This window comes from Podarcis vaucheri (assembly GCF_965113315.1).
Source record: "Podarcis vaucheri genome assembly, chromosome: 14".
NCBI classification, from domain to species: Eukaryota; Metazoa; Chordata; class Lepidosauria; order Squamata; family Lacertidae; genus Podarcis; species Podarcis vaucheri.
In genome coordinates this window covers 28,605,479-28,633,047 of record NC_138752.1, presented here as the reverse complement: position 1 = coordinate 28,633,047, position 27,569 = coordinate 28,605,479, and the positions used below count along the sequence as shown (strand labels likewise).

At 47.0% G+C, this 27,569-nt stretch overlaps 1 protein-coding gene across 5 annotated transcripts in view; it reads left to right on the top strand.

The window, feature by feature from the left end:
• UACA (uveal autoantigen with coiled-coil domains and ankyrin repeats) overlaps positions 1-24,493 on the top strand; it is a 52,147-nt gene extending 27,654 nt beyond the window's left edge. For 3 of the 5 annotated variants that reach the window (XM_082198284.1, XM_082198281.1, XM_082198285.1), the window contains exons 2-19: positions 1,638-1,771; positions 4,526-4,614; positions 5,484-5,548; positions 6,738-6,795; positions 7,510-7,580; positions 7,678-7,784; positions 8,822-9,003; positions 9,496-9,536; positions 10,268-10,357; positions 12,075-12,182; positions 12,408-12,440; positions 13,072-13,170; positions 14,105-14,141; positions 15,113-15,165; positions 16,052-18,778; positions 20,003-20,155; positions 21,098-21,163; positions 21,823-24,493. In XM_082198284.1, coding sequence (XP_082054410.1) covers positions 1,638-1,771; positions 4,526-4,614; positions 5,484-5,548; positions 6,738-6,795; positions 7,510-7,580; positions 7,678-7,784; positions 8,822-9,003; positions 9,496-9,536; positions 10,268-10,357; positions 12,075-12,182; positions 12,408-12,440; positions 13,072-13,170; positions 14,105-14,141; positions 15,113-15,165; positions 16,052-18,778; positions 20,003-20,155; positions 21,098-21,163; positions 21,823-21,894 — 4,185 coding nt within the window. In that variant the 3' untranslated portion in view covers positions 21,895-24,493. The remainder of the gene's footprint in view (positions 1-1,637; positions 1,772-4,525; positions 4,615-5,483; positions 5,549-6,737; positions 6,796-7,509; positions 7,581-7,677; positions 7,785-8,821; positions 9,004-9,495; positions 9,537-10,267; positions 10,358-12,074; positions 12,183-12,407; positions 12,441-13,071; positions 13,171-14,104; positions 14,142-15,112; positions 15,166-16,051; positions 18,779-20,002; positions 20,156-21,097; positions 21,164-21,822) is intronic. The other 2 variants (XM_082198282.1, XM_082198283.1) reach the window with 2 other exon arrangements.
• Positions 24,494-27,569: the final 3,076 nt, after the last annotated feature.

Below are 27,569 nucleotides of genomic sequence, written 5' to 3'. Positions count from 1 at the left end.
CTGGAAACAGAAAGGGCCTCTTGATGGTTAAACTGGTGTGCAAATGATATCATAGACTCCTTCTGTTTTAGAAGAACTGTAATTAGTTCTACCGGAAGCTAGAATTCTTGTACAGTCAAAGGAATAGAGGAAAAAGCTGTTTTGTGGGAGGTCTGGCTTATTGTCCTATTCATTTATTCATTCATTCATTTGCATTTATATCCCATTTTTCCTCCAAGGAGCTCAAGGTGGTATACATAGTTCTCCTCCTCATTAAATCCCCCCAGCAACCCTCATGACTCCAGCAACTAACTGAAGGGCCACCGATCTTCCCCAGCTCTGACCTAGCACATTGTCAGCTGTGGCAGGCAGCAACTCTCCACCATCTTGGGCAGGAAGATGCTTTTCCTATCAGCTTCTATCTACGCCAGGGATGGTGAATTGCCAGCCCTCAGGCTGGGTGCAATGAAGGCCCTGGGCCCTCCCCACACCACCTGAAATCTCCCTCCTTACCGCCTCTCTCTCCACACACACACACACACACACACACACACACACACACTCTCTGCCCTTGGAAGCAATAGAATTTGGTGGTGGGCATTTTCAAAGTGGGTTGCAGCTGGGAAGGGTTGACTGTCTTCTCCCCAGCTGTGACCCCCTCTTCTGAAAACTTCCTCTGCACCAGAATTAGGCTTAGGGAAAAACCTATTAATTACCTGAGAGAGTTTTAAGTGAGCGCGCATGCGTATATGTATAGAATTAGTTGTAACTGGAATGTTTGTTTATTTTTTGCATTTATTTCCTACCTTTTTCTCCCTTGGAACTCAAGGTGACTTATGTGGTTCTCCCCCTCCTTGTTCAATCCCCACAGCAACCCTGTGAGGTAGACTAGGCTGAGATTGAGTGACTGGCCCAAGGACACCCAGCAAGCTTCAAGGCTGAGTGCAGATTTGAACCCCCGTCTCCCAGGTCCAGCATTAACCATTGCACCACTGCTGGCTTGTTGTGTGTGCTATGTAAAATTCAGTTAAAAAAGAAAGCCTTGTTGAAGCCTAACTGTGTTGCAGGAGAGGTGAGCTTTCTGGAGAGAGTGCAGTGAGGGTGGCTGGCTGGAGGGCTAACTTTGCCTCCCCAGCTGAAGTCTGCAAGAAGGTCACCTAAAGCCAAAACACTCCCCACACCGAGCCCATTCTTCTGATCGTTGTTTAAGTGAAGCTGCCCATTGAGCTGAGACCTTCTGCATCTCTAAGCACATTCAAATATACATTGAACTGCAGAAAGGTGCTGCAAATATCCTATTATCTTATTTTGTGAGAATAACATTGCATGCCAGTAAATAGTGGGGTGCAAAAGGCATGAATCCTTCATGGTTTTCTCAGTGTTTGGATTTTTCTTAAGTACTTCCCATATTAAACTGACACAATAATATGTGAAACCAAGCTCCTTCAGTTTTTTGTTTTGTTAAAGCCCAGAAGCAGCTTTCCCTGGCTTCCGTTTCTTAAAGGATTTTCCCTTCCAGCTACATGGATGGCAGATGAATAACACTTCTCTCCCCTCCCCCACTTTATCCTCTATGGGAAACAGGCATTTTTGCTCGTATTTCTGAGGGATTTGCACCACTGTACGCTGAAAACATTTCTCCCGCATTCTTTGAACAGTTGACTGCAGACTGGAACAAGTACGATGATCGCTTGATGAAAGCTGCTGAACGGGGCGACGTGGAAAAGATCTCGTCTGTCCTTGCCAAGAAGGGCGTAAACCCCACCAAACTCGATGTGGAAGGAAGATCTGCGTGAGTAGAAGTCAGGGTTTTGACCTCAGCTGCTCTGCCCACCTCCCACCAAGTTTGTAGCCCACCCACCCCTTGGAGGAGGGCTGCTTAGATGTGTCCTTTTTGCCTTTGATCTTCCTGGCCCCTTCCAAATTTTTGAGAGGGGCACTGTTGTTTCTGTTGGCTCTTATCTGCCTAGTGCTTATTTCCTGTAAGCCTCCCTGAGCCTTGGAAAGGTGCCATAGAAATGTTTTAAATAAACAGAAAGCTGTTGGGACCTGCATCCTGCAGAAGAGCATTTTATGCTTCCACACATACAGGGCATGTTTGGATGTCATGCCGAACTGTGTAAACATGTGGTTTAGTGGAGGGGAAACCTGGGGGCCCTCCAGATGTTACTGGACTACAGCTCTGACCACCCCCACTCTTGGGCCATGCTGGCTGGGGCTGATGGGAGCTGTAGTCCAACAGCAACTGGAAGGCACTATGAAAGCTGCTTGAGATGAATTGTTTTCCTTGACACAGTAATATGCAGCAGATCCAGAAGCAAGTAATTGGGTGGTCTCTGCCTGGTTGATTCAAAAAAATCTGTCTAGGTTGCAGGGTGTGTTTGTGGTTTGGTTCCAAACTTGCTCCAGACAAGAATAAAAGGCCTGGGTCTTTCCCATGCGGTTTGTATTACTTGTGTGGTGTCTGTCCCACTCCCGGGTCCCTTTTTGTTTCACTCTCTGAACTCCTGTGTGTGCACATAATAAAAGGGGAGATATTTGTGGTAACTTCAGAAGCTTCTCAGTCGCCAATCTGGAGAAGGTTTGAATGGCAGTCTCAAGTTACTGCACAAAGCTGTTTTCTGTCTTAAATGGTAAGTGATGAGGACATTTAATGCTAGGGTTATTCTGTGAGCCTTGTATTGGATGCTTTGTGGCGAGTGACTCTGTCTGGGTGGTTGTAGGTCACAGCCTGCATACCCCCAAGAGTTTCCAAGATGAAAGCCAGAGGTCAGAGGCATTCAGGCACAGCTTCCCACTCTCTGGAACCAACATCCAGAGATGTGGCTTCTCAGCCTAGCCATGAGCTCACTCGTTGGTGTTGAGCAAGCCAGCACCTCAGCCCCTTTATTCTAATACATTGGTACCTCTGGTTACGTACTTAATTCATTCCGGAGGTTCGTTCTTAACCTGAAACTGTTCTTAACCTGAAGCTCCACTTTAGCTAATGGGGCCTCCTGCTGCTGCTGCGCCACGAGAGCACGATTTCTGTTCTCATCCTGAAGCAAAGTTCTTAACCTGAAGCACTATTTCTGGGTTAGCGGAGTCTGTAACCTGAAGCGTATGTAACCCAAGGTACCACTGTATGGAGATAACAATGGCCGGCTTCACAGGGCTGTTGTAAGGATTGCTGAGAATTACAGAAATCTCTGAGTTTGTGCATTCTCAGCAAACTGAAAAACAGAAATCCAGGGTTAACCTACATTCTATCTGGCTACTCAAAGATTGCCTTTCCATTAGGGTTTACCCGTTGCACATTCTTCTTCTTCTTCTTCTTCTTCTTCTTCTTCTTCTTCTTCTTCTTTATGAATTGCTTTCTGTGAGGCATCCCAAAGCAATTTACAATATAGCATATATACAACAGTTATGTATATTAACACAGTTAAAGAAATTGCAACAATAAAAAGAACAGTTTAGAAATCACCCAATTATAAATACAAAAACAGTTTAAAACAACAACAGTACATACATAAAACCAATTCAAATCCCAGATACAAACTGGGGTAAAGATTTTAGAAGGCTTGTTTTAAAAGATTGTTCTCCTGTTGGAAGATTTGAACTGCAGTCCTTTACTCGCTTAACCCAGGAGTAAATCCCATTAAATCTCAAAAGGTCCTAATTCAGATGAGACATGTGCAGGATTGCACTGCACATTGAGACCAAGATATCCAGAAACCCCTTGGATGAGTGTCTTTCTGGTGCCGTAAGATCCAGAGCCGTTCAGGACTTTATGGCCCCAACACGTTATTGGCCCACGGGACATAGCAGGAGACGCTTGGTTTGGTTTTCTCTGTGAGGCAGGAGGAGGATGGGGAGATATGAAAGTGGGATGGGTGTGTGTGTGTGTTTAAAGAAGGCTTTTGCCATGGTAAGGCCATTTCTGTTGAGGTTAAAATTTCTATCAGCCTCCTCTTGCTTCTCTATAAGGGTGGTGGCCTATTAAATTGGCTAATAGATCCTGAGGGCTCCAAGAGACTTTTTAGCTCACATTTACTTATCCCATTTATATTTATAGTTGTGTTTTAATATTGTAACCTCCCTGGGATTGTAGGATGAAGGGTGGGAAATAGATCGATAGATAGCGGCAGCAGCGGTGGTGGTGGTGGTGGTTGTGATGATGATGATAATAATAATAATAATAATAATTTATTACATTTGCATCCCACCTTTCCTCCAATGAGGTGAAGGTGGTGTACATAATTCTCTTCTTCCACATTTTATCCCCATAACACCCCTGTGAGGCAGGTTAGGCTAAGAGTAAATGCTGTGCAAGAATATTTTGCTCAGTGTGGGGCTTGAACCACAACCCTGAGATTAAGAATCTCATGCTCTCCAGACTGAGCTATCCCAGCAGCCTATTTGTTGTATTTCTTTTTATTCTCTGCTGCAGGTGCTTTTCTGTGCTGCTTTTGTATTTTTATAACATTGGATTGCACTTGAAACATTTAAATTGTAACCTTGTATATGCAAACATTACACAGACATTTTCCTGTTTTGCTTTGTTTAGGTTCCATGTTGTAGCTGCCAAAGGGAATCTTGATTGTCTGAATGCCATTCTTGTACACGGGGTTGACATTGTAGCTACAGATGCGGCAGGTATGAGTCCTTGTTTAAAATAAGAGGGTTGGCTCTCTAATAAGATCCTCCTAAAGAGAGATTGTAGAAGATGTTGGGCAAATGTTTTCATGTATTGCTCAAACTTGCTGAGTGAATATGGAAAGGGGTTGTTGTAAACTAGCTTCTTAGATGTGTATCAGTGTCCCTGTTGGGTTCCCAGCCACCTTTTTGCCGATTACATCCCTGGGGTTGTGGTGAGGGTTTGCTGCTGGCAGCCATGGGGAAGTTGAGACATCATGGAAGGGTCTAAACTGGGTCACTCTTCAAGGTAGATTGACTTAAAATAATCCATTGTCTTTCCATCCCTGGTGAATTGATGTATAAAATACAGTAATTACATCATGGTCAGTATTTTAACTCAAGCTATGTTCAGCACAGGACACGGGTGGCACTGTGGGTTAAACCACAGAGCCTAGGACTTGCTGATCAGAAGGTCAGCGGTTCAAATCCCCGCAACGGGGTGAGCTCCCGTTGTTCGGTCCCAGCTCCTGCCCACCTAGCAGTTCGAAAGCACGTCAAAGTGCAAGTAGATAAATAGGTACCACTCTGGCGGGAAGGTAAACAGCATTTCCGTGCGTTGCTCTTGTTCGCCAGAAGCGGCTTAGTCATGCTGGCCACATGACCCGGAAGCTGTACGTTGGCTCTCTCGGCCAATAAAGCGAGATGAGCGCCGCAACCCCAGAGTTGGTCACGACTGGACCTAATGGTCAGGGGTCCCTTTACCTTTTTATGTTCAGCACACAACCCATCTCTGTGGGGGGGGGGGTCTGTGGTAGACCCTGAATGAAAGCTCTGCCATGTCTTTCATGATTCCATTCTGCATTTCCTTGTCACTTTGACCTCTCTAGGAAGGAACGGTCTGCACCTCGCTGCGAAATATGGGCATGCACTCTGTCTGCAAAAATTGTTGCAGGTACTGTAGGTTTGACAAATTGTTTAAGTGTTGCATGTGAAAGGCAGAGTAGGCGGTGAGGGGAAACCATGACAGCAAAGCTTTTTTCCTTTCTCTGTGTGTGTTGTCCCTTGAAATATTCCCATCACATTATAGCTGCCGCTGTTTGGACACCTTAACCCAAATGTTGGTGCAGGAATGGCGAAAAATCTAATAATGTTTTGATCACCCTAAACCTTGTTATTTTCAAATTGGGATGTAGAAGAAATCTGAAGAAACAAGCAGAAAACTGAGAGTCTTTGTTCTAGGCTAGATATAAGCAGGTAATTCCTCTGTGTGTATGAAGCTTTCTGTTTCGTAAAGATTTATGGGGGAGGATTCATAGCTCACAGCATACAGAAGCTCCCATGTTCATCACCTAGCATCTCCTGGGAAAAGGCTGCTGTCTGAAACTCTGGAAAACCACTCCCAGTCAGTGTAGGCTAGGCTCCCATAGCCAGATGTTCTTACATTGTCTCGCCCATCAGCTCCAGCCTGTTACTAGGAATGATGGGAATCTTAAGCATCAGAAGGGCAGCTAGCTGGAGAAAGCTGGTGCAGGCAATATTGTGCTGGGTGGATCAAGGTCTGACTCTATATTAGGAAGCTTCCTTTGTTATCTACAGTACAGCACAGCCACTATATGTTCTGACTCCTTTCTTTTAATTATCTCTGGCCTCCTTCTGTAGATGGGATGTTTTATTTTAAAAATACTGTATGAATGCATTTTAGATTCCCCCCATTTTGTTTTATGCTGGTTTTAATGCATGTGTGATTTACTTATTGTTGTAAGTCACTTTTAGTTATTTTTATTTTGAAAAAACTGCAACAACAACAACAACAACAACAATAATAGATCTGCAAAGCTGAACAGCACATTTAACATTCTGGAACTGAATCTTATTTAAATGTTTCTTGAAATATTTTCATCATGAGAGTGCTGTCACTGTTAGGAACCCTTAACCGTAAATGTTAGAATAAATAAATTACAGGCCTATTCCATATTCTTGGGATAGTGATTTGTTTTAGCTGTTTTTAAAGCTGAATTTTAAATGGCTGTAACCTGCCCTGTGGCCTGCTGGTGAAGGGCAGGTAATAAATTTAACAGCAACAACGATAATAATTAATAGTAATAACAGTATTGATGAAATGTGTTTGGCTGTTCCCATAGTACAACTGCCCTACAGAAAATGTGGATCTTCAGGGTCGCACTGCTCTTCACGATGCAGGTAAGGGAGTGTCCTTCCTTTGGAGCAATTTCTCCTATCGCCTTGAAAAAGACCGTGTTTGGCAAGGCATATGAATAGCTGCTCATTTTCCACATGTGGCTGGGACAGCCTCTCCCAATTTGTTGTCTCAATGTTTTAGACTATGACTCCCATCAGCTCCAGCTTCATATGACGCACACATCTGGACGCCCCCTAGATTGGGAAGTTTGGCTGCAAACTTCTTATTTTAATATTTATTTTTGTATACTGCCCTTTGTCCAAAGATCATAGTTCCGAACATAAAAATTCACAATGAGAACACAAAATACACGATAAAACAAAAACAATCCAATTACCCCCCCCCCCAGTGATTGATGTTCCTCTTCCAGACCACCAGTTAGGAGAAGCTTTTAGGGAGAGGCTAGGTTCTCTTCCACACTATCTCTGCGCCTCAGGCAACTGATAAAGGTGTAGTTGGGTTAGGTGAGCCACTAACAACACACAGGCTTTTATTGCAGGGCTGGAGTTCAGGTGCAATGAGTAAAGCATGGAAGATACTGGCATATTGGCCCTTTTTAATTGCTGTTCCCTGGTTGGACCTTTGTCGTTAGAATGATTGTGGCTTCTAGATCTTAAAGGCGCAGCCATTCATAGAAATCTGACAATGTATAAATAGCCCACCGGTAGTGAAGTGACCCATTTACTAACAATGTGATGTCCTTCTGTCTCCCAAAGCGATGTCAGATTGTTCATCCAGCATCCAGTTACTGTGTGACCATGGAGCCTTGGTGAATGCCAGAGATGCAGTAAGTCTCATGCAGGCCCCTTTCAGGGTCCTTCCCCAGGATTGGTCAAGTTCATTTTGCCCTTCCTTTGTAATGTTTTCCTGCCCCTTCTCTCTAGGATGGGAGGACGCCTCTGGTGCTGGCCACTCAGATGTGCCGTCCAGCCATATGTCAACTTCTGCTCGACAGGGGCGCTGATGTCAATGCAAGAGACAAACAGAACCGGTAATGCATCCATTTAGTGCCTCGTGGGTGATGTGTCTGTATGCTTTCCAAAGAACACTCTCTGGGGATTCAAACAATGAAACTGTTGGACACAAGCTTGGGGTGTGTTGATCCGAAGTGGTGGGATTTCTTCAAAGATAGCAAAATTCTGACTCAGTTTGGCAATTGACAGATTACCTGCCTACATTCTGGCCTGGTTCAGATGTCACAGCAAACCATGGTTTATTATTACGTATATGAGCCTGGATGAATCTTTGACTTCTATGCTCTTCCTGCATCCCTCTGTGGCCAAGGGGGAAGAGGTTTAAAGGTCCCATTCCTGGTTGGAACAAACCATAGTTTATCGTTGTGGTTCAGTGTAGAAAATGGTGGTTTGTTCAAACTACAGCTGCTTAAACAAGGATACCTCTGTCAACAAGCCACTGGTAAATAAATAGCAGATAGCATTTCAGGGGGGGAAGCACCTCAAGTCTCAAACGTGTTGTGAAAAAGAAGAAAAGAAAAATCTCATTGTGATCATTTGTGGGATGATCTACTGTAGGAGTATTAGACCAATGGAATGTGAGAGAGTTTTTGAGTTGATGGAAATTTTGCAGGTGCATTTTTCATCTTGTACTACTATGTATTACATGCATATACCAACTTTTCTTCCAAGGAGCTCAAGGTGGTGTGCATGGTTCTCCACCTCCCATTTAATTCTCACGACAACCCTGTGAGGTGGGTTAGGCTAAGAGATGGTTTCTGGCCCAAGTCCACCCAGTGAGCTTTGTGGCTGAGTGGGGATTTGAACTCTGGTCTCCAACCATTATGCCACGCTGACTACACATCACCACATGCCTGGTTTGTTGTGTGAACTGTTTTATTGCGCCTGTTTGCATATTGGGAGCCCCTTTGCCCGCAGTTATGCAGAGTTGGGGATATTAATGCAAGCGGATGAAAAGAAAAAGCATAGTGATTGTTCCACAGAGCCCACCATTGCATGTGCCATCTCCACAAGACTCCTCATGTTCTCATGTAGCTTCTTCTTCCATCCTCAGGACATCTCTGATGTTAGGCTGTGAATATGGCTGCAAGGATGCTGTGGAAGTTTTGCTCAAAAATGGTGCGGACGTCACTTTGGTGGATGCCCTTGGCCATGACTGCTCTTACTATGCAAGGATTGGTGATAGCGTTGAAATCTTGGCTCTGATAAAGGCTGCCGTGGAGGAGTCCAACAAAGGTATGTTACCTTTCCTTGGAGTTGAGGAGCGGGTGCTTAAAAATAAATGAGGAATATTTACTTCCTTGCATGTCTGGTTCCAGTTTGAGGCATGAGAAGTTGCTGTTAATCCAGGACTGGACAGCTTTTGAGTTTTTATTTGTGCTGGGCTGGAGACCTGCCTTTGGGACCTCTCTTTGTGACAGTCTGCACTCGATTGCTACCCATTGTTGAGGAACGTACTGTGACATGTTGTGGTAGCTAACTTGAAATATCTGAAAGCCTGTCACATGGAGGATGGAGCAAACTTGTTTTCTGCTGCTCTGAAGGATAGGGCCTGAACCAATGGATTGAAATTACAAGAAAGCAGATTCTGACCACACATTCGGAAGAACTTTCTGATAGTAAGAGCTGTTTGACAGTGGTATGGACTCCCTTGGAAAGAGTGTTGCATTTTGTCTAATCCTCTGTGTGGAATGTCTAAACAGAAAACAAATTATTCTTTTTTTTTAGCAAGTTACGAAGTCATGAAGAAAGGACAGTCTCTTCTCAAGGTGAGGATTCTGCATGTTTTCATATGGGTTGTTGCGAGTTCATAACCAAGATAGGTCCTGCCTACTTAATATTTATTCAGGGGGAGTTTCTGCTTTCTAGGAAAAGTCTTGCCTTATTGACCTCTCATCCATCCCTAATGATGCTAATTACAATAATATGATTTCACTTGTTAGTTGCTTGTTACTGGAAGGTCTCCAAGTGACTTAAATCACAATTAAAGGATAAATATGAATATATTACACCATGAAAACAGCACAAACCAATCCCTATAGCCACCAGAGAAAGCTTTGGCAGCACACAACTAACAAAACAACTTCATCTTAGTCCATTAAAAGCCTGGGAAAGAAGATAAGTCTTTACTTGGTGCTGAAAAGATGTCAACGAAGGTGGCAAGCAGACCTTGCTGAGGAGAGCATTCCACAGATGGGGAGCCACAACTGAAAAGGCCCTCTCCTTTGTCATCACCCTCTGAGTCTCCTTCAGAGGCAGAACCCGAAGAAGGGCCTCAGGAAAAGATGTAAGCGTCTGGGTATGTTTGTCAGCCTCCTCAAAATGAGCAAGGCCTGCCATCTTCGCCACCTTCTGGGCTGCTGTTTGCCTCCAAGACTCGATAGCTTTCTGAGATTAATGTGACTGATGGATCTCTTACACTTCAGCTGCTTCTGCTAGCACAGTTCATACGTGTCTCTTACTTCCTCTGACAATTCCGTGTTTCAATGCTGCACAACAGGTGACCAACATGCTGCCAAAATGGAGTCAACCAAATGCCTTAGAGGACATGAGCTTCAAGACGCATCAGAAGGAACACCGGAATGTACAGGTGAAGGGAGAGATTTGGGCTTTGTGTGGGATGCTCTCTAGCGAGCAGGTTTGAGAAAACGCTGAAAGAAGTGTGGGATTCCAGCTTTTCAGGTTCTTTTCAAAGTTGCACAGGTGTGGCACAAAAGTTAAATGGGTGATAGGAACAAGTAAATGTAAATGAGCTGTGCTGGGATCCTCCTGGGTGTCCCATTCAGAGCAGACCCATTGAAATCTATGGCGATGGCTAGCTTAGGTCCATTTCAGTGGGTCTACTCTGAGCAAAACGTGGCTGTTTAGGTTCTTGTTTGCATAGTACAAATGCACATAGTACAAATTGCATAGCACAAATGTGAGATCTGGATGAGGACCCATTTTGGGGCTGTCTTGTTTCTCCTCCTACTCTTCTCATGTTGTTTGTAGCTTTAACTGGTCCAGCCTTCCCCAACCTGGTTCCCTCCAGATGTTTTGGACTACAACTCCCATCAGCCTGAGCCAGCACAGCCAGGGATGATGGGAATTACAGCCCAAAATATCTAGAGGGCATGGGGTTCGGGAAGGCTGCTCTATGAAATATGAAGACATGCTTGGCATGGTCCATTACTGGTTACCATGATAGCTTTCCCCCTTTTTTTGTTTGAGTGTAAGATAAGCTGCCTGTTTTTGAGCTAAGCACATCTGTCTGTGGTGTGTGGGCTGAGCAGTTCAGTGTCTGGCATATCCAAGTCAGAGGAAAAACACTTTAAGCATCTCTAAGAGCTGGTTTTTCAGCTGTTGACAGGCTGGAGATAAGCAGCAGTTTGAAGTGCTGATGGCCTCTTAAGTATGTGGATAAGGAAAGAGGGCTGTTACTGGCCACCTGCCATATTTAGGAAGGGTGCCCACTAGTGGTTGTTGTTAGGATTTACTTTGATTTGTCACATCCAGGGGTGGACAAATCCGTCAGTAGCAGTTGTCTTGTTCAGTTTGCATCATTTTCCACATTAGTTTATTAATTTTTTAAAAGTCTGCATGAGAGTTCATGTGTGTTTCTCTTAATATACAGATCTTTGCAAGCAATTCACCTTAATATAAAGCATCTTTGTAAGTTGTTTTCCCTAATATGCACTTTTCCGTATGCACTGATCGACTGGAGACTTTTCTTTCTTTAAAAAAATTATACACCGCTTGATTGTAAAAAGAAAAAAACTTAAAAGTGGTTTGTAAAAAAGCTAAATCAATAAAATTATCAGTAAGAAGCATTAAGAAAAATTTAAGACTTTCAGAAAGTTAAAATGACAATAGACTAAAAACAGACAAAGTTGCACCAGCTTTCTAAACACCTGGCCTTGTGTATAAATGCTTTTAGCAGGCACCGGAAAGATTACAGTGAAGGCACATAGCTGATGTCAATAGGCAGGGAGGTCCAACGTGTAGGTGCTGCCACACTTAAAGATGGAGCTCTTAAAAATGCAGAACGGGTGGCACCTGTAATAGTGCTGGTTCTGCAGATCAAAGTGGTTGAGTGTGTTTATATCGGGTAAGGTGATCTTGCAAGTAAACTTGTGTCACAGAATGCAGGGAAGTGTGTATTTCGGAGGACAGCTGTGTTTTAGGTTAGCATAGTGGTTTGGGAGTGTGTGAATTTGGGAGGTGTGCATTAAAATTGGAATTGCTCCATTTCCCTAATGTTATCCATCAGTTGCTTTAATGCTGCCAGAGATAACTGATCTCAGTTTTGAAATGTCCCCTGTTTTAAGGAATTAGAAAGAGAGAATGAAGACTTGAAAGGCAGGCTAAGGGAGATCCAGCAGGAGCACCGGATTCTATTGGACAGAATCAATGGTCTGCAGCTGCAGCTGAACGAGGTAATGGAACATAGTTTGCAATGACAGCAGCTCAGAGGGCCCTTCCAGGGTGATCTGGTGGATTTATGGGCTGGTGCGTTCATGGGTTTATGGTGCATTTGTTTGCCTTTATCCCCATTTTACAGACTGGGATACTGAATGAGGTTGGCCAGGTTTCCTGCTGACAATGTTATATAACAATATAAATCAAGATGCAATTCCAATGGCTCTTTATGTTCTTTGCAGGAGCAAATGGTCGCAGATGATCTCGAAAGTGAGGTAAAGAAAAAATCTTTCTTTTTCCCCACCCTAAACTTATTTGTTGAGAAATCTGAAGCTGAGGGAAAAAATTCTTCCATCTCTCTTAAACAACAACTGAACATTTGATTTGAAATGAAAAAGGAAGGAAGGGAACTTTGCTTTTGGGGTCAGTTCTGATAACATGTTTGGCATCCACCATACCCACCATAAGATCTGCTCACACCACTCCCTAAAGCCAGTGCAAGAGTCATGGGGGCTAACCTTCCTTGCAGGCTGAATCCAGAACGGAGGGTGTGCTTGTGTGCATGGATCAGATCTACAGGGGAAGGACTGCAGCTCAGGGGTCGAGCATCTGTCTTGGATGCAGAACGTCCCAGGTTCACCTCTGATAGCATTTCCAGGTAGAGTCAAGAGAGACTCCTGCCTGAAATCCAGGAGAGCAGCTGCTGCCAGTCAGTGTAGGCAGCATTGAGCTAGATGGACCAATGGTTCTCCTATATTACTCTATATAAAACAGCTTCCTATTTTTTTGTAAGCTACTGTAGGCTGGAAAGTGTCATGTTTCTGTCCTGCAGCATTTCCATATTCATATTTCTTAGTGCTTAAACATTACCAGTATGTTCCATGTTGAGTTGTTGCTCACTTTCAGAAAGATGAGCTCAGGAGGCTGCTGACAGCAAAGGAGAAGCAGCAGGAAGAAAGTTCACGGATGCTTGAAGCTCTGAAGTCAAAGCTGAGATTCTATGAGGTACGTCACCCTTTGGTGGGGAAGCCAGTCTCTGTTTCAAGCAGCCCTCCACTAAGTTAGCAGGAACTGGGAGCTGTGTTATTGGGTGACAAGGCTATAGCTACAGGGCTCAGTCCACTCTTGCACAGACCCTTCTGGAAGGTGTGCAGAGGAGGGTGACCAAGATGATTGAGGGTTTGGAAACCAAGCCTTATGAGGAATGGTTGAATGAGCTGGGTATGTTTAGCTTGGAGAAGAGAAGACAGAGAGGGGATATAGAATCATAGAATCATAGAGTTGGAAGAGACCACAAGGGCCATCGAGTCCAACCCCCTGCCAAGCAGGAAACACCATCAGAGCACTCCTGACATATGGTTGTCAAGCCTCTGCTTAAAGACCTCCAAAGTAGGAGACTCCACCACACTCCTTGGCAGCAAATTCCACTGTTGAACAGCTCTTACTGTCAGGAAGTTCTTCCTAATGTTTAGGTGGAATCTTCTTTCTTGTAGTTTGGATCCATTGCTCCGTGTCCGCTTCTCTGGAGCAGCAGAAAACAACCTTTCTCCCTCCTCTATATGACATCCTTTTATATATTTGAACATGGCTATCATATCACCCCTTAACCTCCTATGTTGCCTATCTTCAAATATCTGGAGGTCTGTCGTGTGGAAGATAGAGCAATATTGTTTTTTAAGGAGAGGTTGGGTGGCCATGAGTCATGCATGCTTTAGTTGAGGTTTCTGCATTACAGGGGGTTGGACTAGATTACACTCAGGATCCCTCCCAACTCTACAATTCTGTTATTCCGTGAATGTATTAAGTATCATATCCATTTCAGGAAAGTTCTCTGTGGATTAAGACTATGAAAAAACTAGTTCCATTCTGAAAACCCGAACCCTTGTGAACGGTTAATCTGTTATCTCTCTGAACCAAAGTCTGTGTGTTTTGATTTCAGGGTGACCACGGGGGATCTGGAAACAGTTTTGGTAACAGTGAGTATTGCTATTCCTTGATACCTCTTTTAGAAAGGGAATCGAGTGCTAACATTGTGGAGTTTTTGTGCCCTTCTATCTGCAGTTGTGGCAGTCAAGTGAAAGTGGGTAATTTGGGGACATACAGAAGCAGCAGGGCTATAAAGTTCACTGACTATATCTGTTAATGTTGTAAGCTGCCCTGTGTGTAAATCATCTTGGGACATATGTCCCATTCATAAATTTAATGATAATGATAATATAGAGCAGGAACGGAGAACTTCAGACCTAGGGATCAAATGTGGCCGTCCAGGCCTCTCTGCCTTGCCCACAGGGCTCTCCTTAGGCCATCTCTCTTCTCTGGCCACAACTCTTTGACCCAAGACACACCCCTCCCTGGCACTGCTCTCAAGTGCTTTTGTCTGGCTGGGAGGTGACCTTGGTCTGAGATGATTCCTCTTGCTTGTTTGGATTAGGGTTGGAGAGGGATATGTGTGTCAGTGAGTAAATCTCTTGACTTTTGTGCGGGTGGAATGCAGCCAACAGACAGTACAAAAGTCAGCTACATCTGTTGCCCACCTGCTTTTTCCTCTGGCCTCACCCACACGGTTGCCAATGTAACCCTTGAGCTGAAAGAGATCCCCCACCTTGCCTTAGATCTTGTGCTTTCAGGACCAGAGAGATTTATAGTATTGGTTGGCCCCAATCAGCCTGCTGCTCTGTGGTCTTCCAGCCTCTGTTGTTCTCTTGCCTCTCCATTCCCTTTCCATAGATGCTGCCCTGAGGCCCGGTTCCCTTGACCCTCAGCAGTGGGGGAGGTCCCTGCTTTCTATGACATCCCAGCTGCTCAGCGTCTGGCTACAGGGCCTTGCAGGAAGCAGCTGTCTGTTTAACTTTTAATATTGCAGGCTGCGTTCCACCTTCTAAACATATAGCAGATTTGTACTTTGTCACGTTAGATTGAATGAGTTCTTTATTTTGTCTTTTTGTAGGGAAAGAAGATGTTCTGCTGAAGCAGGGTTCCACGTATTCTGCAGAACCACAGGTACTCCAGTTTGTTGGCTCGTTCATGCATTTGGGAATGCCACGTGGGCATCTGCAGTGCGGCTACTTTTCCTATGATGTTGAGCATGTTAAAATGCCATTGGTGCACCTGGTCACTGGGCCGTCTCTTGGGGCTCCACAATGCCGTCATGGTGTCCAGTTGCTCCGTGTCCCTTCTCCTGTGGGAGCCTTGCTGTGTACTGCACAGAAATGGAAGGTGTGGGCCAGCCACTGTCCTCTGGCAGAGCCAGCGAAATGAACAACAGGCTCATCCATTACTTGGATGACACACTTATTTGGCTGGGAATCAGCGGAAAGCGGGAGGCTTGTTGCAATTGCCCCATTAGCAAGATAAATTGAGCTTCTGCCCTCAGCTTAGTAACTCGGTTACTGTGATCCGTGACAGATCCATTACACAGTCAAAATGTGTTAATGGAGCAGAGGAGGCCCTTAAGGATCTTCCTGGATGAGCCTATTGTCTGTCTGCTCCGTATCCCTAACGGTCAACTGGCAGTGACCCCCCAGTCTCTCTGCTCACTTACCTGAGATCTACTTACCTTTCAACTGGAGATGTTGGGGAATGGGACTGGGGCCTTTCGTACACAAGACACATGTACTCTGCCATTGAGCTGTAGGAAAGTTCTAATGCCGTACATCCGTGTTTCCCAAACATGGGTCTCCAGCTGTTTTTGGACTACAACTCCCATCATCCCTAGCTTGCAACACCAGTGGTCAGGAATGATGGAAATTGTAGTCCAAAAACAGCTGGAGACCAATGTTTGGGAAATGCTGCCCTACATAAAAGCTAGTTAAAGGTGTGTGTGTGCGTATTTGTTGGTAGAAGACCCTCTCTGGAGTCTTAAGAAGTCCGTCTCCTTGTTTTCTAGCAGGCCCCTGCCTCAGCGCCAGCTGCCCTCCAGAGTAGATCCATGGTGAGGCCCCTGGAGCTCCTGAGCCCAAGCCTGTCTCCTGCTGCCTCCGAGGCGGAAGCTCTGAAACGGGAGCTGGGCAACCTGAGGAGCTGCTACGATGCGGCCCGAGGGGAGGTGAGCAGGCTGCAGCTGGAGCTCTCCCACAAGGCGGCAGAGTGCAAAGCGCTGGCAGCGGAGTGCGAGAGAACAAAGCAGGAGTCGGACCAGCAGATCAAGCAGCTGGAAGACGCCTTGAAGGACGTGCAGAAGAGGATGTTTGACTCGGAAGGGAAAGTGAAGCAGATGCAGACGCACTTCCTGGCCCTGAAGGACCACCTGACAAGCGAGGCGGCGGCCACCGGCAGCAAGGCGGTGGAGGAGCTGAAGGAGCAGCTGAAGGACACCAAGGCCAAGTACGAAGGGGCCTCGGCTGAGGTGGGCAAGCTGAGGAACCAGCTGAAGCAGAACGAGCTGTTGGTGGAGGAGTTCCGCAGGGATGAAGCCAGGCTGGTGGACGACAACAAGAAGCTGCAGAGGGAGCTGAGCATGTTGAAGGTGGAGCATGAGAAGCGGGAGAGGAGGGCCTGCGAGGCGGAGGGTCAGCTGAAGGAGGCGGCGGCCAAGCTGGCGGAGAAGCTCGAGAAAGTGAAGAGCTCGCTCTCAGGCGAAGTGGAGGAGAAGGCGCGGAGGTTGGCAGAGGTGGAGGCGGAGCGGCAGAAGCTGCGCACGGAGGCTCAGGGGCTGAGGGCGGAGCTGGAGGGCCAGAGAGGCCAGTTTGCCCAGTATGTGAGGCCAGAGGAGCACAAGCAGCTGAAGGTCAGGTATGAGCAGAAGGCCAGGGAGCTGGAGCGAGTGCAGGCGGAGCTGAAGCACCAGAGCCAGGCCTGGCAGGCGGAGGCAGAGAAGGCCAAGGCAGGCCACAGCCTGCTGAAGCAGCAAGTGGAGGCCCTCCGGAGCGAGATGAAGAGCCAGTACGTGCCTTTGAAGATCAGCGAGGAGGTGAAGCGGGCGAGCGACGTCACGGTTGGGGAGCTGAACAAGAAGCTGGCGGAGAGCAGAGAGAAGTGTCAGAAGCACAGCGCAGAGGCGGAGAAGCTGCTGGCGGAAAACCTCCACTTGAAGGAGACGGTTGGCCAGCTCCAGGCGGCTTACATCCCCCGGGAGAAGCACGAGAAGGAGATGAGAGCCTTGAAGCTAACCACAGCTGGCCTGGAGAGGCAACTCGCCGAGCTCAGCCAAAAGTACAGGGAGCAGCAAGCCAAGGCATCCGAGTTTGCGTCCAAAAATGCCACTCTTCAAGAGACCATGGAAGAGCAGTACGTCCCGGTGGCTACTCACGAGGAGGTCAAGGCAGTGCTGAACAGCACTCTCGAAAGGACGGGCCAAGAGCTGTTGGAGCTGAAGGACAAAATGGAAAGTGTCAAGCAAGAGTTTGTGAGGGTGAGCGATGAGAACGGGACCCTGAAGAGGAAGCTGCGAACGCTGCAAAGCCAAGTGCAAGGAGGCGAATACATAAACACACGGGAGCATGAAGCAAAAGTCGCCGCCCTCCAGAAAAACATTCAGGAGCTGCAGGAGAATGGTTCTGAAATGCAGGCAAAATACCAGGCGAAGCAAGAGGAGGTGGCCCAGTTGCATGCTGAGATCAAGGCCCAGAAGAAGGAGCTCGACATGATCCAGGAATGCATCAAGTCCAAATATGCCCCCCTTGCCAGTTTCGAAGAGAAGGAGCGCTGCTTTGAGGAGACGGCGAAAGAACTGAGGAGCCAGCTGCAGAAGGAGAGGGAGCAGCGCCGAGAGAGAGAGGAAGAAGGCAAGAAATGCAGCCAGGAGAACGAGAAGCTGAAAGCCAGGCTCCTGAGCGTCCAGAATGACTTGCAGCAGAACTATGTCCTGGCGGAGAAGTCACACGAAATGGAGCGCATGTTTGCCAGCAAGATGGACGGCCTCAACAAGCAGTTGTGTGAGCTGCAGCAGAAGTTTGCTGAGATCCAGTGCGAGAAGGAGCGGCTTCAGGAGGAGAGCGCCCGGCAACGCTCCGAGGCCCGCGAGGCAGAGAGCCGCCTCCACGGCCAATATGTCCCACTGGAGCAGGTGGAAGCCCTGGAGAGGCAGCTTGGCCACACCATCGAAGAGCTGAAAGGGGAGCTGAGCAGCAAGGAGGCCAGCTGCCAGCAGGAGGTGCAGAAATCCCAGGAGCTGCAGCAGGAGATGGCTGATCTCAAGGCCGCCTCTGTGCCCCTAGCCGAGCACCTCCGCATCAAGGAGGGCTTGGAGAGAGAAGCATCCGCCGCGAAATCCGCCTTAAGAGAGAAGGAGGGAGAGAGCCAGGAGAGGGCAGAGAAGGTTGCCAAGCTGCAGTCTGAAATCCAGAGTGCCAAAGAAGCCCTGTGGGAGCTGGAGAGCCGAGAAGTGGTTGGGATGGCAGAGCACAAGATGGTGAAGAGCAAGCTGGAAGGGCAAGTAGGCAGCATGGCCGAGAAGTTGGCCGAGCTCAGCCGGAAGCTGGAGGCAGCCCAGCAAGCCAGGATGGAGGAGGCGCCCACCAAGGACAAGAAGGAGCCCCTGCAGTCCAGGAACTTCAGCATTGAGCAGGAGATCAAGGACCAGAAGGAGAGGTGCGACAAGTCCCTGAGCACCATTGCGGAACTGCAGAAAAGGATCCAGGAGTCCGCGAAGCAAGTGGAAGCCAAAGACAACAAGGTGAGTTGGGCAAGGGGGCGGATGCAGTAGGCTAAAGGCAAGCCAGCAGCATATAAGGCACAAAGCAGAGGATAATGAATGCAGAGGGATCCTTGGTGGGAGAGGCAGCGCTTGGACTGCTGGGGGAGCAGGTAGGCCTGGAAGAGCTGCTGCACTGCACCCTTTGCCAGACTAGGCCTGAGTGTTTTGGACTGCAACTCCCATCAGCCCCAGGGATGTATGGCCATGCCAGCTGTGGCTGATGGGTGTTGTAGTCCAAAACATAATAAGGCTCCATGCTAGTGAAGGTGGTCCTGTAGTAGATGCAGGCAACCTCCGAATCCTGCCCAAATCAACTTGGAAGGTAAATGCAGGCTGATTGGTTGAAGTGGGGGTGGGCTGCACCCTTTAAGCTGCATTGGAAATGGATTCAGACATGATTTCCTTGCATGAGAGGCAGACTTGCAGAGCTGGTTCATCTGATGAGATGCTGCCTGTGGCTTTCAGCTCATTGGGAATTCAAAACGGGCTTCTTTCCTGTTGGCTAGTTCAAAAGCCCATGTTTTAAATTATCCACATTTTAATTATTTTTGCTGTCTTGCATTTATCGTATTGTGCACCAGCCTGTGTTCTGTGTGTGTGTGTGGGGGGGGCAGATTAATAATGATAATAGAAGTAGTGAAGTTCTGAACTGCTTCATGCACAGCCACCTTCTTGCCACTCAGCTCAGACAAAACAATGTGTGTGCTGCGCTTTGACAACCCTGGTTTTTCCTCCTTAATAGACCTTTGCAATGTGCATCCATGCACAGCTCCTGGCCCTGAGACAGTCCTTGTTTCCTTGCAAACTGGTGACTTGAATTTTGGGGACTTTGGGGTATCATAGCGCATTGTTTCCACCCAGCCCCCAACAAAGGGCCAGGGTTTTGGTGACCTTCCTGTTGCTTGCTTGGCTCTGCTCCAGGCAGGGCAGAATACAGATTGGAAGCAAGCAGCTTTCAACCTCTTTCTTTGCTTTGATCATACAAGTGTAAGTCTGGGATGGGAAACATCTGTGGCTCTCCAGGTGCTGCTGGACTCCATCTCCCATCAGCCACTGCAGCCAGCACAGCCAGTGGTCAGGGATGTTGGGAGTTGTAGTCATCCAAAAATCAGTCCACAAGCTCCCCATCCCTGTAGTAGATGTTGCTGAGGAACCGCAGAGGAAAGGCTTACAGCTTGAACTTTGGCAATGTCTCTCTTGAAGATAACTGAGCTACTTAATGATGTGGAGCGGCTAAAACAGGCCCTTAACGGTCTCTCTCAGCTTACGTACAACAGCGGCCTCCCCACAAAGCGACAGAGCCAGCAGGTCGAAGTGCTCCAGGCGCAGGTGAAAACCCTTCAGCAGCAGCTGGCCGTAAGTAGTGAACTGCAGCCGTCAGGTGGTAGCTGAAACTTGTCTCATTGATCAGGGTTCTGGTGCTTGGGGGTGAGGGGGGGACAGCAGGACTGGGTGTGGTGATCACCCTTGAGCTGTGGTCTTGCATGATGCTGGCAAACAGTTTAAGGTCCAATGACCTTTGCTTCCATTTTTTTAAAAAAGTTTTTTTTTCTGTTCTTTGCGGTTGCAAAGCTAAGCTGGAAAGTGTGTGGGCAATTTTATTTATTATGCATTTACTTAGAACCTTTGTTCCTGACTCTTCAGCCTTACATAAAGTCAAAGCGAGACAGTCCCTACCTGCAGGCTTACTGTCTAAAAAATAAATGACACACAAGGGAAAAGGAACACGGGGGGAAAAGGAAAATAAAAACCCTGAACTCCAGCATCAGTTTCTGAACAGTTGTTCCTATAATGGCTGGCTGGCACAGTTCAGGGGCAGGAGGTGCTTGATGGAGCTGGGCATTCAGCAAAGCTCTTCCACGGCAGCAGTCTGAGGCAATGGCTGCCCCCAGATGGCTGTTGAGGGGAGAGGAGGCCTGATAGAGCAGAATGGATGGCATGAGCTCTGCTTCCCAGCTCAATGCTTGGCATGGCATCTTAGGAAACGAAGGGGTTTTTGTTGGCCTTAGAAGTAGGGTGCCAGCATCCCTGTAATGCTGTGCCTCTCTCCAAGACTAGGAAATATGGGAAGCTGCCTGATGGAGTCATCAGTCATTGTGTACACTGACTGGCAGCAGTCGCTCTCCGGGGCTTCAGGCAGGCAGTCTCTCCCACCCTTACCTGGAGATGCTGTTGCGATTGAACTGGGGACCTTCTGCCTGCCATAAACCACAGTCCTTCCCCAAGGGGGCTAGCGAAGCAGACTAAACTTTGAGAATGTAACTCTGGAGAATGACCATGTGTGCTCTTTTATCCTAGGATGCTGAGAGGCAGCACCAGGAGGTCATCTCAATATATCGGACGCACCTTCTCAGTGCTGTTCAGGTACGTGTTCTGCTTTTGCTGCCGCCTGCTGTGTGTCGCACCCTTTTTGACTGATACCTGCTGAACCTGCCTTAGATAAATCTTCAAGGGAGGCAGCATGGAGGGGTGGGGGGCATGTTCCACAGCTTGCCTGTGTTGTTTGTTCCACCACAGTTTCTCTTACTTAGTAGGAACAGCTTACTGGGGTTGGAGGGACATCTCTCACTACCCACTGCTCCCTTCTGTGAATCATCCAGAGCCAGTGAATAGTTTAGGACAGTGGTTCCCAAAGCTTTCAGGGCAAGCTCCTCCTTGGTTCCATAAACTCGTCCCCAGTGCCCCCTTACCCTAGAAAAAGCATGATTCAGAATAGCAGTTTGCACAACTCACTAAGGAAGATAGTAACACAACAACAAAATTCAAAATGGTTTCAATTAATTGCACATTTATTCTAGTACCCGTTAAAGCTGTTTAGTTTAATTCAGTTGATAGTCCTTTACACCTCCAGCACCCCCCTGCTGCCCCCTTCCCTCTTAGCACCCCTAGGGGATCCCACTGCCCCCTGGGGGGGTGTGATACCACCCACTTTGGGATCTATAGGTTTTGTCACTGCAACTGAAAAGTCACTGAAAAGTTCCAAGTCCTGCCTGTTTCCTGCAGCTCTCCTCTTTGTTTTTCAGGGTCACATGGATGAAGATGTCCAAGCTGCCTTACTCCAGATCATCCGCATGCGGCAAGGGCTTGTTTGTTAGGGGTGGGGGTCGGGGTGGGAGGGGGAGGTCATGCTGTTGGTCTGAAGGTGCCTACAGCTGTGAAAGCATGCCTTCCTTCCTGCTTCGATCCAGAAAGCGAAAAAAGGGCTATATTTACACAGTCTCGATTTTTTTAAACAAAGCAAAGGGGCTATTAATTGTTTGCCTACTAAACTTAGAATTTGAAAGGTGAAATGCCTGCGGTTTAGATATCTGGGTAGTCAAAATGATGACAAAAGCAAAGTTCTTCTGAATGTCGGATTGACAACGCAAATGTTATAAAACATTGGGAAAGAAAACCCCTCTTTGCTCTTTTCCTGTCCAAACAAAACCCACTCTCACTCGACTGCACCGTGCAAAGTGTGAACAAAAGTGGGGGCCCCAAACTAAGTCAGTGTGGCCAAAATCTTGTAACTCTTCTTCTTTTCCGAATGGGTTTTACCCAGGGGCGATTTTTCGAGGCTGTGTCAGGTTGACTGTATTTCTAGCCCAGTCAGGTGAAACAAGCAGTCAAGGAGGCTGCGAGGGCCACGCTCCGTATCGTTGCAGCTTGGCTGGCCGAGTTGCATCTTCTTAAATCATTTTAAGAAGGAGTCGTGCCTTTCTAGCGCTGTCTTCACGAGCAAAAAAATCCATCTCCTACAAACGGTTTTGCGTGTTTTTTATAAGAGATATTTTTTCACAGATTCTTTGTTACTGATTTACGCATAGTTTCAAGAGCAGCAGGACTGAGGAAGACGTGAACGAAAAGCTATTGCCTTATCTTGAAATGCAGCAGCCTCACGTTTGTTTTAGAGAATTCTCCGTTTTGTTTTCAGAAGCAAAGGACATTTCCTGCAATTAAAAAAAGGCGTAGTGGTGTCAGGGAAAAAAAGAGAGAACTCAGAGCAAACACTTGCAAAAACAAGGAGACGAACACACGTGCCTCCTGCTTTTTAAGATGACCTTGTGATCCCATTTGCTTTTTTCCTCCTAGTGTATTTGGCCCAGCTGTCTTTTGCAAGCTGGGAGGGAGGGATCACTTGTTCTTACCAATGGCTGAGCTTGAAAAGGCTCATTGAACCTCGTGCCAAGGAAAGAGGCAGCCTCTCCTGGAAAGGTGACCACTGGTGGTTGCAGCTTCACACAGGAGCAAGCAAATCTTCCTCCATGTACTGGTTTCTCTGTGAAAATTGGGTGGCCCCTCCCCTTTGGCCTGGCAGCTAGCTGGCTAGCATCACCTGTGTCTCTCGGAGTGGCTGCCAGCACCTCCCAGCCAACCTTCCTCGGGAACAAGCTCATGAGAATCCCATGTTCTCATGCAATGATCCTTTTGGACATACCCAGGTGCTAGATGATGTCCCTGGTGGGGGTTGTGCCCGAAGGAGCTTGTATTCATCCAGTCATGTATTCATAGTGGACTCGTTGAAGTCAATGAACTCTGGTGGGTCTGCTCTGAGTATGTCTTGGTTGGATTGAGCCCCTAGACCTTTTCTCCCAATATGCAAAAAGTGTAGATCACTCAGTAAGCCTCCCCACGAGCTGGATTTGACTGACATTCAATTTCGTAGTGACTTCTTAAGATGCTTTCTTCCGTTTTAAATACTATTGTTTTGTAAATTTATGTACTATAAATCACTACGGTGGCTTTTATTTATGCCGGGAGAAGCGTAGGTAGGATGAGAGGTGTAACTCAGCTTAGTGTGTGTGTGTTTGTTTCTACAAATGAACACTACAAGGCTTGATAGTTTGTTTTAAGTAAATGTGCAATAATTCTGAAAGCAGAAACGTTAAATCCTGGGTTGCTGGAAGAAGAAACGGAAACTTTTGAAACGGAAAAAATATTTAAAAGGGGGTTGTTTTAGAGAAATGCCAGTTTGGCAGTTGTACTTTGCAGAGCTGGGAATAATCTCCAGGCAAACTTGCTTGCTGATGGGAAACTGTTCAGGCAGAGCGCATGCGCCGCTGCTTACTCCCACAGGGTGGAGTCTCCTTCCTCCACCATTCCCACCTGACATCCATTCCTGGAGGCAGAGCTTGCTGCAGGTCGCCTTGCCTCTTAGTACATGTTGCACATGCTTGAGAAACCAGTGCCTCCAACCATGAAGCAAGCCAAGCCCAGTTGCCTCCACTTTCCAGGTTTACAGATGGCAGGCTCTTGACTCTCAACATCATTAATTGGCTTGCAAGCATGAGCCGCCCTTCCTAGGGGCAGGATTGTCTCCTTGTTGCAGAGCTGGCCGTCTCCACTGAGAGGCCAAAAGGGGCTTCTTATGTCCTGAACTCCCCAGAAGGGCTTGAACATTAACTGGGTATCCTTGGGGCAGGACTTCAGAATCTGCAGAGGACATCAGTGAACACACCCTGCTGTTAACTACCAGTCACTGCCTCTTTCTGAAGAAGGGCCCTGGGGTGGGGAAACCCAGTTCACCAAGTGTTCTTCGTGCTCTTAGCAGCAGTATTTTCTTTACCAAAAACAACTGGACAGTAACTGATTGGTTTTGATATACTAATCCTGACAGTTTGGGTATTGTAACTCTCCTTTTTTCTGGGAGGCATTTTGTGTATTTTTATTCTCTCTCCCACACTACATATCAATAAAGTTTTATCTTCTGTGTTATTGTTGCTGAGTGTTTCCTGTCCCTCATTGAGACTGTGGGCTGCTTGCGGGAAGCGAGTTTGACCGTGGATTTTGGAGAAGAAATGAAGAACCATAGAGCATTGGCATATGATGATGAGGAGGAGATTTATTCTCTGCACTTTAGAGTGGCTTAAAATGAAATATTGAAACACCATAAAATATCCAACACATAAGAAGAGCCTGCTGAATTAGGAAATCTAGTTCAGCATCCTGGTCTCACAGTAGCCAACCAGATGCCCCAATGGGAAACCCCCAAGCGCAAGAGCCCTCTCTCCTCCTGTGCTCTCCAGAAACTGGCATTCAGAAGCATGGCTGCCTCCAACTGTTTTAGCATAATGAGATTACCGTATTTTTCGCCCTATAGGACGCACTTTTTCCCCTCCAAAAATGAAGGGGAAATGTGTGTGCGTCCTATGGGGCGAATGCAGGCTTTCGCTGAAGCCTGGGGAGCGAGAGTGGTCGGTGCGCACCGACCCCTCTCGCTCTCCAGGCTTCGCGGACCTCTCCGCAAGCAGCGGGAGCACTCCCGCTGCTTGGGGAGAGTTGCCGGCATCGCGAAGCCTGCGCGCGCTGAGATCAGCGCGTCCAGGCTTCGCGGACCTCTCCGCAAGCAGCGGGAGCCAGCGCTGGGCTCCCATGGCTTGCAGAGAGCTGCCTGTTTGGGGGCTGGGGTCGGGGGAAGCTCGGGCCGCCCCAGCCCCGCGCCTGGGGGAAAAATAATTTCCCCCCAAAAAAAAACTAGGTGCGCCTTATGGGACGGTGCATCCTATAGGGCGAAAAATACGGTAAGCTTACTGAAAAACTGAATTTAGAAAAGCAACATAAAAATATCTAAATACTCCAAAGAAAGCTGATCTGCAAAGATTTTAGAAGCCTTAAGATTTATTTATTTTAAGTGCCTTTGTGTCTTTTGAGGCTGGGATGTCTCGACCCAGTATCCAGTGGTTCCCATAGCAGTTCCTTTGGTAGCATATAAGGCATACTGCAGTGGAAACCTCTGGGGCTTAAATGAGAAGAATCTGAGGCTGGGACCTTGCCTAAGTGAGTTACACCAGCCTGTCCATGCCCAGGTGTCCCATCTTCTTAAGGTGTAGAAGGAACCCAGTGTGCAAAATCAGTTGTTGGCCAGCAGTGTGAAGTCTCTGGATGGGCCAGGCCTGAGGTGTAAACATGAGGTGTCTTCTGGATTTCTGGCCTTCTGGTCCACAGAAAAGTATCTGGTTGCTGTGCTTTAGGTTTCACCTTTGCCAGCCCCAATTCTACCCTGGGTTGTGGAAGGCACCTTCCCAGCTGAGGCTGGAAAACAGCTGTCGGCAGTCGTGGAAATGTGAGGTTTCTGGCAAGCAGTTTTCATCAGATGAAAGTTGTTGCATTCAGCAGTCAACCTGTGTGGGAACACTTGGATGTTGCTGTCCATCTTATTTAATATATATATATATTACTATTCAAGAGCTCCCTGGGGCCTAGGTTTGCTTGATCAATAAATAAGCATGAGGGAGTCTGTGTGCACTAGAAATGCAAAAGCTGATTTGCAAAGGAAATACGACTTTTGCATTAAACATTATGAGAAGGCAGCCTAACGTCAGAGAGGAGTGATTGGTATTAGGGCCTGGGATCCATGGAAACATCACTAAAATACTTGGATGGTGGCTTCATCCCATAAGTGAAAAGGGGTTACAGTGGCTCCTAGTGACAGAATTCAGCATTGCAGAATCCATGTGGAATACAGACTGAGCAACCTAGACTTCCTTTTATAGTGCTTTCTACACTGACTTAGTCATGCTGGCCTCATGAGCCGGAAGCTGTACACCGGCTCCCTCGGCCAATAAAGTGAGATGAGCACCGCAACCCCAGAGTCGGTCACGACTGGACCTAATGGTCAGGGGTCCCTTTACCTTTTTACGCTGACTGGTACCAGTTCAGCCAGATTCCAGGCAGATTGTGTTTCTCAGCCCAACCTGGAGTTACTGGGATCTTTGAACCTGGGACTTTTCTGTAGGCAAAGCAGGTGCCATCCTACTAAACTCTGGTCCTATGCAAGTCTTTTTTTTTAATGCTCTTAAATATGCCACTTTGGGGTTAAACCGTCACATATCTGGCCTGGCTTTATAGCTAACTGTTGGCTGTCTTAAGATTCTTCCAAATAATTCCTCTTAACTGCTTTCGCTGCCAGGCTGTTAGATCTGTGTTAAGTGTAAGGTGTTATTTTAACCACCCTGCAAGCTCTCATCAGTACAGAGTGGATCTTCTCCCTCTGATCTGGGAGAGGTGTGCAAACATGCAGTTAATTGAATGGCCTGCTCTTTCTCTTCATCATTTGCATTTACGCCTTTTAAATATCTCTCTCAAAATCTCTTCCATTTACTTTCTTTAATCTTTCCCAGAGTTGTTGCTTTGCTTTGATCCTTGTCATCATCGTCTCTTTGATGATAACTTGGCTTAATTTGTATTTGAATGGAAATGGAGGTAGTCTAATTGCCCAGAGTTCAGTGTGTGTTTTGAGAAGGGGCGGGGGGGGGGGGGGAGGTTGGTAACTAAACCTGTTCTTCAGGCTCTCTCTCTCCTTGCCCTGAGCTACTGCCAGTGTGGGAATATTCAAAACATGGACTATTTCTCAAATGCATTCATAGAATCATAGAGTTGGAATAGATCACAAGGGCCATTGAGTCCAACCCCCTGCCAAGCAGGAAACACCATCAGAGCACTCCTGGCATATGGTTGTCAAGCCTCTGCTTAAAGACCTCCAAAGAAGGAGACTCCACCACACTCCTTGGCAGCAAATTCCACTGTCAAACAGCTCTTGACAACCATATGTCAGGAGTGCTCTGATGGTGTTTCCTGCTTGGCAGGGGGTTGGACTCGATGGCCCTTGTGGTCTCTTCCAACTCTATGATTCTATGATTCTATGATTCTATGATTCTATGATTCAAATTCGGTTTTCATCTTGTATAAAAGAAGACACCATCCTGCAACTATGGACATGTGCAACTGTTAGCTTCAATCCCTGCCTGGTTGCTGTGTGTGGTTATCTGTTATCTCAGGCAAGTAGCATCAA